Source organism: Anomaloglossus baeobatrachus, chromosome 5, assembly GCF_048569485.1.
Source record: "Anomaloglossus baeobatrachus isolate aAnoBae1 chromosome 5, aAnoBae1.hap1, whole genome shotgun sequence".
NCBI lineage: Eukaryota > Metazoa > Chordata > Amphibia > Anura > Aromobatidae > Anomaloglossus > Anomaloglossus baeobatrachus.
The window spans coordinates 316814730-316830207 of record NC_134357.1 but is presented as its reverse complement, the minus strand read 5'-3'; the positions used below and the strand labels follow the sequence as shown (position 1 = coordinate 316830207).

Genomic DNA, 15478 nt, shown 5'->3' with positions numbered 1-15478 from the left:
ATCCTATGCCATGTCTGCCATGCTGGAGGCTTCTCACCGCACTGCGGTGGCTTCGGATAATTCCCTCGCTATCCGCAGGATCTTGTGGCTTCGAGAGTGGAAGGCAGATGCTTCTTCAAAGAAGTACCTTGCTGGGCTCCCTTTTGCTGGATCCAGGCTATTCGGTGAACAACTGGATGAAATTATTAAGGAAGCTACTGGCGGGAAGAGTACTTCCATGCCACAAACTAAAACCAGGAAACCTGCCCAGGGTAGGAACCAGTCGAGGTTTCGTTCCTTTCGTTCCTCCAACTGGTTATCCTCTAAGCCCTCGGCCTCGTCCACTAACTCAGCCAAGGACCAAAAACCCAACTGGCGCACAAAGGCGCGTCCACAAAAGACCGCAGGAGCTGCTGCCACTAAGGCAGCCTCCTCTTGACTATCTGGCCGCGCCAGCAACGTCCTTAGTCGGTGGCAGGCTCTCCCACTTTGGCGACGTGTGGTTTCAACACGTCTCCGATCAGTGGGTGCGGGATATCATCTCCCACGGCTACAGGATAGAATTCTCTTCCAGCCCGCCAAACAGATTTTTTCTGTCAACTCCCCCCTGCTCCAAGGCCGCAGCCTTCTCTCAGGCCGTGGCATCCTTGCAGGCCAACGGAGTAATTGTACCGGTTCCCGCCCGGGAACGGTTCAGAGGTTTCTACTCAAATCTCTTCCTAGTCCCCAAAAAGGACGGTTCCTTCCGGCCCATCCTGGATCTCAAGCTTCTCAACAAGCATGTTCAGGTGCGGCATTTTCGCATGGAGTCTCTGCGATCAGTCATTGCCTCAATGACCCAAGGAGATTTCCTGGCATCCATCGACATCAGAGATGCCTATCTGCATGTGCCAATTGCAGTTTCACACCAGCGTTGGTTACGTTTTGCAATCGGAGAGGAACATTTCCAATTCGTGGCTCTCCCCTTCGGGTTAGCCACGGCCCCTCGAGTATTCACCAAGGTCATGGCAGCAGTGGTTGCGGTTCTGCACCTCCAGGGGTTGGCAGTGATTCCTTACCTGGACGACCTTCTAGTCAAGGCTTCATCCAGCGCAGACTGTCAGCGGAGTGTCTCGCTCACTCTCGCCACTCTAACCCAATTCGGGTGGCTTGTCAATCTGCCCAAATCCACTCTGACTCCGACCCAGAGGCTCACGTACCTAGGGATGCAGTTCGAGACTCTGCCGGCACTTGTGAAGCTGCCCTTAGTCAAACAGCAGTCCCTCCATCTGGCGGTGCGCTCTCTGCTGAGGCCCCGCCGTCATTCCATCAGGCACCTGATGCAGGTGCTGGGTCAGATGGTGGCGTCAATGGAGGCTGTTCCCTTTGCCCAGTTCCATCTGCGTCCTCTGCAGCTGGACATTCTCCGCTGTTGGGACAAGCGGACTTCCTCCTTGCACAGGCTAGTGGCTCTGTCGCCACAGACCAGGGGCTCCCTTCAGTGGTGGCTTCGGCCCCGCTCTCTGCTCAGGGACGCTCCTTCCTGGCCCCGTCCTGGGTGATCCTCACCACGGATGCCAGTCTATCCGGCTGGGGAGCGGTATGTCTCCACCACCGAGCACAGGGCACTTGGACTCCGTCCGAGTCAGCCCTCTCGATCAATGTGTTGGAAACCAGAGCTGTGCTTCTGGCTCTCCTAGCCTTTCACCACCTTTTGGCGGGCAAGCACATCCGAGTCCAGTCAGACAACGCGACAGCGGTTGCCTACATCAATCACCAAGGCGGGACACGCAGCCGCCTGGCAATGTTGGAGGTTCAACGCATCCTTCAATGGACGGAGGACTCCAAGTCCACCATATTCGCAGTCCACATCCCAGGCGTGGAAAACTGGGAAGCAGATTATCTCAGCCGTCAAACCGTGGACAGTGGCGAGTGGTCCCTGCATCCGGCAGTGTTTCAGTCAATCTGCCGCAAGTGGGGCACTCCGGAAGTGGATCTAATGGCATCCCGGCACAACAACAAGGTTCCGGTTTACGTGGCTTGCTCCCACGATCCTCAGGCCCTTGCAGCGGACGCTCTGGTTCAAGATTGGTCCCAGTTTCGTCTGTCCTACGTGTTTCCCCCTCTAGTTCTCTTGCCCAGAGTTCTGCGCAAGATCAGAAGGGAGGGCCGTCGGGTCATCCTCATTGCACCGGACTGGCCCAGGCGAGCTTGGTACCCAGACCTGCTCCATCTGTCCGTAGAGGTGCCGTGGCATCTTCCAAACGGTCCAGACCTTCTCTCACAAGGTCCGTTTTTCCGCCAGAATTCTGCAGCTCTCAGATTGACGGCGTGGCTCTTGAGTCCTGGATCTTGACAGCTTCTGGTATTCCTCCTGAAGTCATCTCCACTATGACTCGGGCTCGGAAGTCTTCCTCGGCCAAAATCTATCACAGGACCTGGAGAATTTTCCTGTCCTGGTGTCGCTCTTCCGGCCATGCTCCTTGGCCTTTTTCCTTGCCGACCCTTCTGTCCTTTTTACAGTCCGGTCTGCAGCTAGGACTATCCCTCAATTCCCTCAAGGGACAAGTCTCGGCTCTGTCAGTGCTGTTCCAGCGGTGTATCGCCCGGCTGGCTCAGGTGCGCACCTTCATGCAGGGCGCGTCTCACATCATTCCGCCTTACCGGCGGCCCTTGGATCCCTGGGACCTCAATCTGGTCCTCACGGCCTTGCAGAAACCCCCTTTGAGCCTCTTAGGGAGGTTTCTTTGTCTCGTCTTTCACAGAAAGTGGTCTTTCTAGTGGCCATAACTTCCCTCAGGAGAGTCTCTGATTTGGCTGCGCTCTCTTCGGAGTCACCTTTTTTGGTTTTTCATCAAGACAAGGTGGTTCTCCGTCCGACTCCGGATTTTCTCCCTAAGGTGGTTTCTCCTTTCCACTTTAACCAGGACATTTCCCTGCCTTCCTTTTGTCCGGCTCCTGTTCATTGCTTTGAAAAAGCGTTGCATACTCTGGATCTGGTGCGGGCACTCCGGATCTATGTGTCTCGCACCGCTGTTCTTAGGCGGTGCACCTCTCTTTTTGTGCTAACCACAGGTCGGCGTAAGGGCCTCTCGGCTTCTAAGCCGACCTTAGCTCGTTGGATTAGGTCGGCCATATCCGATGCCTACCAGTGTACTCAGGTGCCTCCCCCGCCGGGGATCAAGGCACACTCGACCAGAGCTGTCGGTGCCTCTTGGGCTTTCAGGCACCAGGCTACGGCTCAGCAGGTCTGTCAGGCTGCCACTTGGACTAGCCTGCATACCTTTTCAAAGCACTACCAAGTGCATGCTCATGCTTCGGCAGATGCGAGCTTGGGCAGACGCATCCTTCAGGCGGCTGTCGCCCATTTGTGAAGTTAGGCTCCGCCTACTTCTCAGTTTTCTGTTTATTCCCACCCATGGACTGCTTTGAGACGTCCCATGGTCTGGGTCTCCCATAGGAACGATAAAGAAAAAGAGAATTTTGTTTACTTACCGTAAACTCTTTTTCTTATAGTTCCGTATTGGGAGACCCAGCAAGCACCCTCCCTGTTGCCTGTTGGCAGTTTCTTGTTCCGCGTGTTATCACTGGCTGTTGTTGTAGACAGAGGCTCCGGTTGTTCCGGTTCTTGCTCTGTCTTTACTTGTGGGTGGCTATTCTCCTTCAGCTTTTGCACTAAACTGGCTAGATCTGGTTATCCAGGGGGTGTATATGCTCAGAGGGAGGAGCTAAACTTTTTAGTGTAGTACTTTGTGTGTCCTCAGGAGGCAGAAGCTATACACCCAATGTCTGGGTCTCCCAATACGGAACTATAAGAAAAAGAACTTACGGTAAGTAAACAAAATTCTCTTTTTTATCTAGAAAACAGAACGAGATAGAGAAAAAAAGTGAATAAAAAAATTGTAGGGCATCGTCAATTCAATACGAATTGACACCTTGCATACAGAAATGCTATGATATGAAACCCATGACCCCCCAAAACATTGAATGCTGGTCTCGCATATGGCGCTTATTTAACTTTGATGCTCAAAGTGGCCACTGTCAGCTGCAATGCACATCTGGACTCTGGACAGCATACTGTATCTTGCTGCACGTTGTGCAATATGGTAGGTGACACGTTTGCACAAGCATCTGTGATACGTCGTTGTAGGTCCTGCAATGGTGGTGGAGGGGTCGCATACACCTGCTGTTTGATGTGACCTCACAGAAAGAAGTCCAATGGGATTAGGTCAGGTGAGCGTGGAGGCCACTCCACGCAGCCACCATACCCAATGACTTGTAGGAAGGTCTCCATGAGGTATCGCTTCACGTCCGCATCCTTGTGAGTTTTACACGTTCTAATCATAGCATATCTGTAGGCAAGGTGTCGATTCGTATTAAATTGATGATGCCCTACAATTTTTTAATTCACTTTTTTCTCTATCTCATTCCATTTTCGAGATAAAAATGCTAACTCCATTGTTTTCCACCAGATGGCGCTGTAGGTGGTTTCATTGCATAGCGCATGGATACTTTACTATACTTTGACACCACTTCTATGCTTATAGCTGCCGCCATTCTCAAGTTAATGGCGGTGGACAGATTATGGGTGGACACACTGTATCTCGCTTGACGTTTTTGGTATTGGTTTAATGCGGGCCTTTTTTGGGGGACATATGAGACGATTTCTTTAGCTTGAAATGAGAAACTCATGAATACAGCGGGATCTTCAGTAATGTCTTGAACATCAGGTTAGCTTCAGGGAACCATTTAAACAAAGGATGATATTCTCTGTCCAAACTTGTCAATGCCACCACTTTGTAACGTAAAATGCAGATGTAGAATTAAACTCTAATTTGTGTGTAATTTAGTTTGGATAATTATTTTTACCTTACCAATAGGACAAGCTCAGGATGAAACAGCCTATGCTTTTGTGAATGTGCTGACCCGAGGAGATCTCTCCACCCTACGCTGGATTGCATCTCCCCTACGCCACTTCCACCCTACCAATCCCAATGTGAAACTGTGTCAGGTCTACTACTCATCGCTCAACTTCCGTGACATCATGTTGGCAACTGGGAAGCTGCCCCCCGATGCCATACCTGGTATGAAACATTTCCATTATATATTCATGAAATTGTAGAAAGCATAGCCACATGTACAACTTCTAGGGTCTTTGTACGTGGCACTATGGTCCCATTTGTAAATCGAAAAATGTATTTAAAAATATAAATAAATATTCACTTTGCTTCATTTATTATCTTTAGGAGACGTAGCTCTCCAGCAGTGTATGCTGGGAATGGAGTTTTCGGGACATGACCCTGCAGGAAACAGGGTAATGGGACTTCTTCCAGCTAAGGGCCTTGCTACTATTGTGGACGCCGATCAACGCTTCTTGTGGAATGTACCTGAAGACTGGTAAGTTCACAATTTTGGCAAAATGAATTGCAAATTATTAGTTTGTAATTATTGTGTGTTTACAGTTTGATTCTGCTCTTTCCATTTGTAGGTCTTTGGCTGATGCTGCCTCAGTTCCTGTGGTCTACGCCACAGCATACTATGCCCTGATTGTGCGTGGACGGATGAGGAAGGGTGAGAGCGTCCTAATCCACTCTGGATCAGGTGGCGTTGGACAGGCGGCAATAGCTATTTCTCTTAGCATGGGTTGCCGCGTCTTCACAACAGTAGGTAGGTTGTTCTGAAGAATGTTTATTCCATTCCTTGCCACCAAACCTAGGACTTCTGCCCAACTTGGTAAAAAATCTGATCCTGGCTGTTTCTATCTACAGTAATTTCTTTTTTTATTCTATGTAGCAAACATTTTGGGGTTCTGATTGGCTTTAATATAATATGAAATGACATCTTATATAAGAATAGTAATGTTTGTTAAGCAGTTTTTTGAAGCTCAAGATTTAAGTACAAAACACAAACATTGACCTGGAATATTCATATGTATTACTTAGGATCTTCGGAAAAGCAGCAATATCTCCAGAGCAGATTCCCACAGCTTGATGCCAGCTGTTTTGCAAATTCCCGAAATACATCTGTCACAAACCACCGGGGGGGTCACTCAGAAATCCCCCGCGCTGGCTACCAGTACGTCACAATCGGGGGGTAACAAGTGGGGGTCACCCCTCCTTTATACCTCCCGACCGACAGTCAGAGCACGTGACGCGCTCTCTAGCGCCCCTCTTATAGTCAGGCCAATTATGGAATTGCCCGACAATAAGCAAGGAGGCCGCTATACTACTTATGCCGATTATTGAAGGGTCCCCAGTGAGAGTAGGGTATATATTCCCCCGACCTCCGCGGGCGGAATATATAAAACCTCCCCGAATCTCACTGGCCTCCCCACAATAATCCTTGGCACAACTCGCTGCCACCAACCGCTTCACGGTAACTATTAGCCGAACACACAGACGTGGGATTCAAGATCGAGATAACAGAACAGCCCAAGATTAATTATATAATTTAATCAGCCTAAAGCACACTAGAAACTACAATATATACAATAGGGAATCTACAGAATATACATATGTCAGAGTACAGTTACAATCAAAGCATGGGTTACAAACAGGCATACACAGTTCCAGCAGTTACCTTGTTGCGTCTGGCCACAGGGGGGGCGCATGTTTGTTAAGCAGTTTTTTGAAGCTCAAGATTTAAGTACAAAACACAAACATTGACCTGGAATATTCATATGTATTACTTAGGATCTTCGGAAAAGCAGCAATATCTCCAGAGCAGATTCCCACAGCTTGATGCCAGCTGTTTTGCAAATTCCCGAAATACATCTTTTGAACAACATGTGCTCACTGTTACAGGAGGGAAAGGTGAGTGGACGCTAAGATTTAATTTTAGCTAAAGAGTTTTTTCCAAGCAAATACGTCTTTAAAGTGTTGGAAAGCCTATCACACATTAAGAAATTCCATAATTTATTTTCTGTTAAAATTCTTTTCTATTTCTAAGCCATGGTGATGTGATCTCCATCTCCTTAAGGGGGCTTTACACGCTACGACATCGCTAATGCGAACTCATTGGGGTCACGGAATTGGTGACGCACATCCGGCCGCATTAGCGATGCCGTTGCGTGTGACACCTATGAGCGATTTTGCATCGTTGCAAAAACGTGCAAACTCGCTCATCGGTGACATGGGGGGTCCATTCTCAAAAATCGTTACTGCAGCAGTAACGAGGTTGTTCCTCGTTCCTGCGGCAGCACACATCGCTCCGTGTGACACCGCAGGAACGAGGAACCTCTCCTTACCTGCCTCCCGGCCGATATGCGGAAGGAAGGAGGTGGGCGGGATGTTACGTCCCGCTCATCTCCGCCCCTCCACTTCTATTGGGCGGCGGTTCAGTAACGCAGCTGTGACGTCGCTGTGACGCTGAACGAACCGCCCCCTTAGAAAGGAGGCAGTTTGCCGGTCACAGCGACGTCGCCGGGCAGGTAAGTAGTGTGACGGGTCCGGGCGATGTTGTGCGGCACGGGCAGCGATTTGCCCGTGTCGCACAACAGATGGGGGCGGGTACCCACGCTAGCGATATCGGTACCGATATCGCAGCGTGTAAAGCGGCCTTTACTCTCTGCTACAGTCTGCTCAAAGCACAGAGCACAGAGATTTTTTTGCCTGTGCTTTGAACGGTGGTGTCATGGTGGACACAACCTGTGATTCTCTGCAAGTTTACAGTAAGGGTAAGTTCACACAATGCGTTTTTCGCGGCGTTTTTGGGCAGTTTTCGGGTGCGTTTTTGCTCAGAAAACTGCATGACTTTGCTTCCCCAGCAAAGTCTATGAGTTTTCATTTTTGCTGTCTGCACACAGCGTTTTTTTTCAGCTGCGTTTTTGTGGTGCCACAAAAACGCAGCATGTCAATTATTCCCCGCGTTTTTCATTGCGCTTTTCATCCATTGAAAGCAATGGGATGTTGAAAGACGCAATGAGAAATGCAAATAGCTGCGTTTTGGTGCGTTTTGGTGCGTTTCTAAGACCAAAAACGCAGCTATAAACGCAGGAGGTGGGTAGTAAAGTGACAAGTACAGGAAGAGGATTCCTTCTGTCAGTAAACACAGAAGCGTGAATCCTCCCGGTACTGTCACCGCCGCTTCCACCTCCCGTCCTGGGCATGTATGCTGCCGTGCGGCGCCATGTCTGGGCGGGAGGTGGAAGCGGCTGCGAAAACAAAAGTGAACAGTAGAAAAAAAAAAAAAAGTTATACTCACCTGTCAGCAGCCTCCCGGTGCCATGCCCGCCGGTGTGTGCAGTCTCCCCGGGTACGTATGCCTGCAGGTCGCAGGACCTGGCGATGGATCACCTGTTGCAGTCACCTGACGCATCAGCTGATCGTAAATCTCGGGCTAACGCCGGCGCCCGGCCGGTTATCAGCGGTTGTGTCAGGAGACTTCATCCCTGATTACCGGCAGCTGCTGCAGCGATCGGACAGGATCAGACTCCCGCCCCATCGCTCCAGGAGCTGCCGGTAATCAGCACATAAGTGAGTATTTATTTATTTATTTATTTTTGCACCGATGCATCTGCTGATTGTATAAACGGCTTTTATACAATCAGCTGATGTGTGATGTGCTTCAGCCCTTAGAACCTGACACATCATCTGATCACTTTGCCTTCTAGCAAATCGATCAGATGATATTGGATCCGGATTGGACGGCGCGGGACCCTTGACCCAGGATTACTGCGGAGGGGGGGTTCTTTATTTCAATAAAGATGGAGTCACTAATTGTGTTGTGTTTTATTTCTAATAAAAATATTTTTCTGTGTGTTGTGTTTTTTTTTTTATCTTTACTAGAAATTCATGGTGGCCATGTCTAATATTGGCGTGACACCATGAATTTCGGGCTTAGGGCCAGCTATACAGCTATCCCTAACCCCATTATTACCCAGCGAGCCACCCGGCATCAGGGCAGCCGGAAGAGTTGGATACAGCGCCAGAAGATGGCGCTTCTATGAAAGCGCCATTTTCTGGGGTGGGTGTGGGACTGCAATTCACAGCGGGGGTAGCCAGAAAGCATGGGCACCCTGCACTGTGGATTCCAATCCCCAGCTGCCTAGTTGTACCCGGCTGGACTCAAAAATTGGGCGAAGCTCACGTCATTTTTTTTTTTTTTAAATTATTTCATGAAATTCATGAAATAATTAAAAAAAAAAGGGCTTCCTTATATTTTTGGTTCCCAGCCGGGTACAAATAGGCAGCTGGGGGTTGGGGGCAGCCCGTACCTTCCTGCTGTACCCGGCTAGCATACAAAAATATGGCGAAGCCCACGTAATTTTTTTTGTTTGGGGGGGGCAAAGAAATCCTGCATACAGTCCTGGAAGGAGGATGCTGAGCCTTGTAGTTCTGCTCCCCCTGACTCTCCCTCAAGCATACAGTCCTGGATGGAGCATGCTGAGCCTTGTAGTTCTGCAGCTGCTGTCTGCTCTCCTGCAAACAGTATTGGATGGAGTATGCTGAGCCTTGTAGTTCTGCAGCTGTCTGCTCTTCTGCATACACTAGTGGAGAATGAAGAACACATTGAAGAAGAAAATGACATCAGACCTTTTTTTTGTTCACTGATAAAAAACGCATAAAGATGCAGTGAGCAAAAACGCAGCAAAACGCAGCAAAAAAACGCACCAAATCGCGGCAAAATGCGTGTGTTTTTTCCGCGTTTTTTTGACGCAGGTGCGTTTTTGTGCGGTTTTTGCCGCAAAAAACGCACAAAAACGCAGCGTCAAAAAAACGCAGTGTGTGAACCTAGCCTAACTGGGGATGTGTACAGGGAATGGTTGTGAGCAATCTTATCAACTTGCAACTTTGGCCACATGGGATGGTGCTGGGCTTTCCAGAGTGCTAGATTACAGTATAATACATGAATCCATTACATGACTCATTGCTTCCCTACATCATATTGAGCCTGTGGGGTGCCATTATCAGCACCAGTAAGTAACATTACAGTCTGCATGAGAGTATCAAGACAGCACCTACTAGGTGAAGTGTGAGGAAAGTTTGAAAGGAGAAATTGAGTGTGCAGTGATTTATTCACCTTGAGACTGGGAGTCTCAGGATGGTACTTTGCAGGTAGAATAGGTTGACAATGAAGGTGGGAGTGTGTGAGCGGTAGAACAGATACAGCTCTGCTTCTTCAGAAATGTAGCCATAGAGGGAGAGCTGGCTGGAAGTTTTGGGAGGATTAACTAACAAACTAGATTGATGACTGCATTGTGTTGAAGGGAATCTAAATAATGAAAGCAAAGGTAACTGTTTTTTTTGTAACCAGAAAGCTCCTAGATGTAGACTGATTCAAACTCCAGCAAAATATTGTGTTTTTTCACTGTAGGAGTGGATCTCATCCTTAACTCTTTGGCAGAAGAAAAATTACAGGCTAGTCTCCGCTGCCTTGCACGCCATGGACGCTTCTTGGAAATTGGCAAATATGATCTGTCAAACAATACTCCATTAGGTAAGTTTAACCAAATCTAAGAACTTTTTTGTCTTAAGATAGTTGCTCATTTTCCATGACAAACACGTCTGATGATGTTGTATAGGAATGGCTCTTTTCCTGAAGAATGTGGCATTCCATGGTATTCTTCTCGATGCGCTTTTTGAAGAAGGAAACAAAGAATGGGAGGAAGTGTCTGATCTACTGAAGTCTGGAATTCGAGATGGAGTAGTCAAGCCACTAAAGTGCACCATCTTCACTCGTGATGAAGTGGAGCCAGCCTTTCGGTTCATGGCTCAAGGAAAGCACATTGGCAAAGTCCTTATAAAGGTCAGAGTAATTTGCTATGAACCAAAATATTAGATAGCTCTTACATAAGAGTTCTCCAAAAATGTTGGCGAGACAAAATTGGCCTTTCAATATATTTATGACTATGTCCATTTTTTACAGGAATCTTTAATGAAAAAGTATTGAATAGTATTACACCAGAAAATGTAGAAAACATGTATTTTTTTTCATATAGATGTTTGCAAATCATTGGTCCTGGGCTATTGAGAGCCTAATTTCTTTGTCGCTCCATTGGGAGACCCAGACAATTGGGTGTATAGCTTCTGCCTCCGGAGGCCACACAAAGTATTACACTTTAAAAAGTGTAACCCCTCCCCTCTGCCTATACACCCTCCCGTGCATCACGGGCTCCTCAGTTTTATGCTTTGTGTGGAAGGAGGCACACATCCACTCATGCATTCTCATATTAGTTATATCGGTTGGAAGAAAAGTGGGCCCCCACTTGGGCCCCCGGCATGTTCTCTTCTCACCCCACTACGTCGGCGGTGCTGTTAAGGTTGAGGTACCCATTGCGGGTACAAAGGCCGGAGCCTCATGCCGTTTCCTTCACCATCCCTTAGCGGCTCTGGGAGAAGTGGGATCCTGACCGGTCATCCATTTACTGGGACCGTGCTCCCTCCGCAGCCCCTGTGGGAATCTGCCGGACAGGAGTCTATTCATCCTCAGGGACCGGGCCCTGCATCTATAAGGTACTCTGTGTCCCCATGGGGGCTGTGCATGGAGCGCCTTCATCCCGGACGCTGCAGCAGCTGCTGATTTGTGAAGACCGGCGGACTTCCGCGCCGACCGCGCCTGCTTGTCGGCCGCGGTCTTAAATTTAGTCCCCGGCTTCATTGCGGCCTAGTAGCAAAACTCCTGCCCCCGGGCCTGTCTGTCAGGGGTAAGGGCGGGACTGCCGACCTGACGTCGGATGTGAGGGCCGGAGCATCCTGTATGTTTCCTCCCCCCTCACTGATCACTGTGGGGACCCCAGATTCCCGCACTTTTTTAGCGCCGCCCACGGCTCCACTCCTCCCCAGAGAGCTCCGGCAGCCATTTTTTTGGCATTCTGCCGGTGGAGGATTACCTGGAAAGAGCTCTGCAACTCTGGGAGACCTAAGGCAGGGAATCTGGAGGACACACGCTCCGCTTTTTAGCGGTCGGTAAGCCACACCGGTCACCCGGTGCTGGTCCCCTTAGGGTGCCGGAATAGATACTATATATATATATATTTCTGTTCGGTCGGGCTATATACCTTTTCCCATATACCCTCAGTGATCACTCTCTTAGGAGACAACAGCATGTCGTCCACAAGGAGCAAGGGTGCCAAGGCACAGGGTTATTTTGCGACCTGTACCTCTTGTGCGGCTATGTTACCTGCGGGTTCCACCTACCCTCACTGTGAGCAATGCTCGACCCCTGTTTTGCTTGCTCAGCCGGAGCCTCGGTCACTAGTGGGCCCCTCGGCTCAGGTAGACCCCCCCTGCTCCCCCTGTCCAGGCGGCAGGGACAGAGTATGCCGTTTTTGCTGAGAAACTCTCTGAGTCACTTTCACAATCCATGGCTCAGTCTATGGACAAATGGTCTGCCAAGCTGCTAGAAGCTTTGCAGTCCAGACCGGTCCTTTCACAGGCCCCGGGCCCTGTTGGATCGTCGCCTGCAGGCCCCTCTCTGTCCGCGCCGCAGCGCGCCCCCAAGGGGGGCCCTAGGTCTCACGTGGAGGACTCCTGCCCGGACCACAATTTGGCCGAGGTGGTCGTGGTACCCGGATCTGTGGCATCTCACGGTGGGTCAACCGTGGGCGCTCCCAGACCGTCCAGACTTGCTGTCACAAGGGCCGTTTTTCCATCTGAATTCTGTGGCCCTCAATCTGACTGTGTGGCCATTGAGTCCTGGCTCCTAGCGTCCTCAGGGTTATCTCAAGATGTCATTGCCACCATGAGACAGGCCAGGAAACCAACGTCCGCCAAGATCTATCACAGGTCTTGGAGGATCTTCTTATCCTGGTGCTCTGATAATGGTTTTACTCCCTGGCCTTTTGCCTTACCCACTTTTCTTTCATTCCTTCAATCCGGAATGGACAAGGGTTTGTCTCTCGGCTCTCTCAAGGGACAAGTATCGGCGCTATCCGTATTTTTTCAAAAGCGTCTAGCCAGGCTTCCGCAGGTCCGCACGTTCCTGCAGGGAGTTTGCCACATAGTCCCACCTTACAAGCGTCCGCTGGAACCCTGGGACCTTAACAGGGTGCTAACGGCTCTTCCACCTTTCGAGCCGCTGCGGGATGTCTCTTTATCACGTCTTTCGCAGAAAGTGGCATTTCTAGTGGCAGTTACATCGCTCCGTAGAGTGTCGGAGCTGGCAGCGCTGTCATGCAAAGCCCCCTTCCTGGTTTTTCACCAGGATAAGGTGGTTCTGCGTCCTGTTCTGGAATTTCTCCCTAAGGTGGTATCTCCTTTTCATCTCAATCAGGATATCTCCTTACCTTCATTTTGCTCTAATCCAATTCACCAATGTGAAAAGGATTTGCACTCATTAGATCTGGTGAGAGCACTCCGGTTCTACGTGTCTCGCACGGCGCCCCTGCGCCGTTCAGATGCGCTCTTTGTCCTTGTCGCTGGCCAGCGTAAGGGTTCGCAGGCTTCCAAGTCAACCTTGGCTCGGTGGATCAAGGAACCGATTCTTGAAGCCTACCGTTCTTCTGGGCTTCCGCTTCCTTTGGGGCTGAAAGCCCATTCTACCAGAGCCGTGGGTGCGTCCTGGGCATTGCGGCACCGGGCTACGGCTCAGCAGGTGTGTCAGGCAGCTACCTGGTCTAGTCTGCACACTTTCACGAAACACTATCAGGTGCATACCTATGCTTCGGCAGATGCCAGTCTAGGTAGGCGAGTCCTTCAGGCGGCGGTTGCCCACCTGTAAGAGGGGGTCGTCTTCGGCTCTTTTTATCGAGGTATTCTTTTACCCTCCCAGGGACTGCTTTTGGACGTCCCAATTGTCTGGGTCTCCCAATGGAGCGACAAAGAAGAAGGGAATTTTGTTTACTTACCGTAAATTCCTTTTCTTCTAGCTCCTATTGGGAGACCCAGCACCCGCCCCTGTTCCCTTCGGGCTGTTTGTTCTTTTGTGTACACATGTTGTTCATGTTGAATTGTTCTTTTGGTTCATGGTTTTCAGTTCTCCGAACATCCTTCGGATTGAATTTACCTTAGACCAATTTATAAGTTTCCTCCTTCCTGCTTTTGCACCAAAACTGAGGAGCCCGTGATGCACGGGAGGGTGTATAGGCAGAGGGGAGGGGTTACACTTTTTAAAGTGTAATACTTTGTGTGGCCTCCGGAGGCAGAAGCTATACACCCAATTGTCTGGGTCTCCCAATAGGAGCTAGAAGAAAAGGAATTTACGGTAAGTAAACAAAATTCCCTTCTTTTCTCTGAATTGACAATGTTAAAGGGGTTGTCCGGTCTTAAGCTACAAGTCTGCAGTCACTCTATGTCACTGTAGACTTGAAAATTCTCCCAGTGCGTGCACTGCACCCTGTGAAGATTTTCCGAAGTCGGCGCCGAGAGTGGGCGTTCATGTTACTGCAAGTATATAATATACTCCCACCCACATTCCAACTAGATGTGCGGAGCCCAATGCAGATGTATTGAGCAAGGCTGGAAACAGTCTAGTTGGATTGTGGCCAGAATTTTGCATATCGCATACTTGCAGTCATATGACCTCTTGCTCCTGGCGCTAGTACTGGAGAATCCTCACAGTGCGCAATGCACGCGATGTGAGGAATCTGAAGTCTACTGTCACATAGCATGACGGCGTACTTGTAGCTTAAGACTGGACAACCAGTTTAAAGGTGTTTCCCTCTTTCAGGAAACTTCGTGCCGTATGCACAGTTAGGTATAAAAAAAGAAACCATGGTTTACCCATCCTCCTTGGGTCTAGTGCTAAGTCTTTACTTCGGTGTCTGTTATTTGGCTTCATAAGTGGTGTCATTTTGACAGCTTCAGCAAATCACTGAGCTCTGCCGTAACACAAACCTTTAAACTCAATGATTAGTTGTAAAACCATCAAGGTATCATCACCACTGCAGCCAAACAACAGAAACCAGTTCAGTGTTGGATATACAGTGCTGCATGCAGGGAGGGAAAGTAAAGCTCTGTTTTTTTGTGTGTTCTTTTATACTTAACTGTGCCTGCAAACAGAGTTTCCTGAAAGAGAAAAACTCCTTTAGTGCTTTCACACTTTAATTAAATTTATTGGGTGTGAAATCCAACCTTTGCCTCACCAGTGGTTGCTTTAGCCTACTGTTCTAACCTTCTCCATAATTTACACTGATTCTCTGCTTGATAAAATTGACTTCAGCTTAAAAAAGATAATCTGGAAGTCAAGGCAAAGGCAAACATAATTATAAATGATCAATAAGAAGAGAAAAATTGTAACTGCTACACAGATCCCAAAATGGCAGACTTGTGGATATCTGTGGCTTTCATTGAATATTTTTTATTTCTTTTGTATATTTTTCATGTATAGGTGCGTGATGAGGGATCAGCTCATAAATCTGAAACTCTTCTTTCTGCTATCCCTCGAACATCTTTCCCGCCAACAAAGTCCTATATCATTACTGGAGGACTTGGTGGATTTGGCTTAGAGTTGGCTCAGTGGTTAATTGAGAGAGGCGCTCAGAACCTCATTTTAACATCTCGATCTGGAATAAGAAATGGTAATATAAATTTCCAAACAGTGATATTTAGATAAAAGTTTGATTGATGCATCAAATATTTGA

At 48.8% G+C, this 15478-nt stretch overlaps 1 protein-coding gene across 1 annotated transcript in view; it reads left to right on the top strand.

The window, feature by feature from the left end:
- The window catches only part of FASN (fatty acid synthase), a 196418-nt gene that overhangs the window by 130119 nt on the left and 50821 nt on the right, over window positions 1–15478 (top strand). The window contains exons 27-33 of the mRNA XM_075349737.1: window positions 4839–5042; window positions 5205–5355; window positions 5447–5625; window positions 6651–6770; window positions 10273–10395; window positions 10481–10704; window positions 15226–15415. Coding sequence (XP_075205852.1) covers window positions 4839–5042; window positions 5205–5355; window positions 5447–5625; window positions 6651–6770; window positions 10273–10395; window positions 10481–10704; window positions 15226–15415 — 1191 coding nt within the window. The remainder of the gene's footprint in view (window positions 1–4838; window positions 5043–5204; window positions 5356–5446; window positions 5626–6650; window positions 6771–10272; window positions 10396–10480; window positions 10705–15225; window positions 15416–15478) is intronic.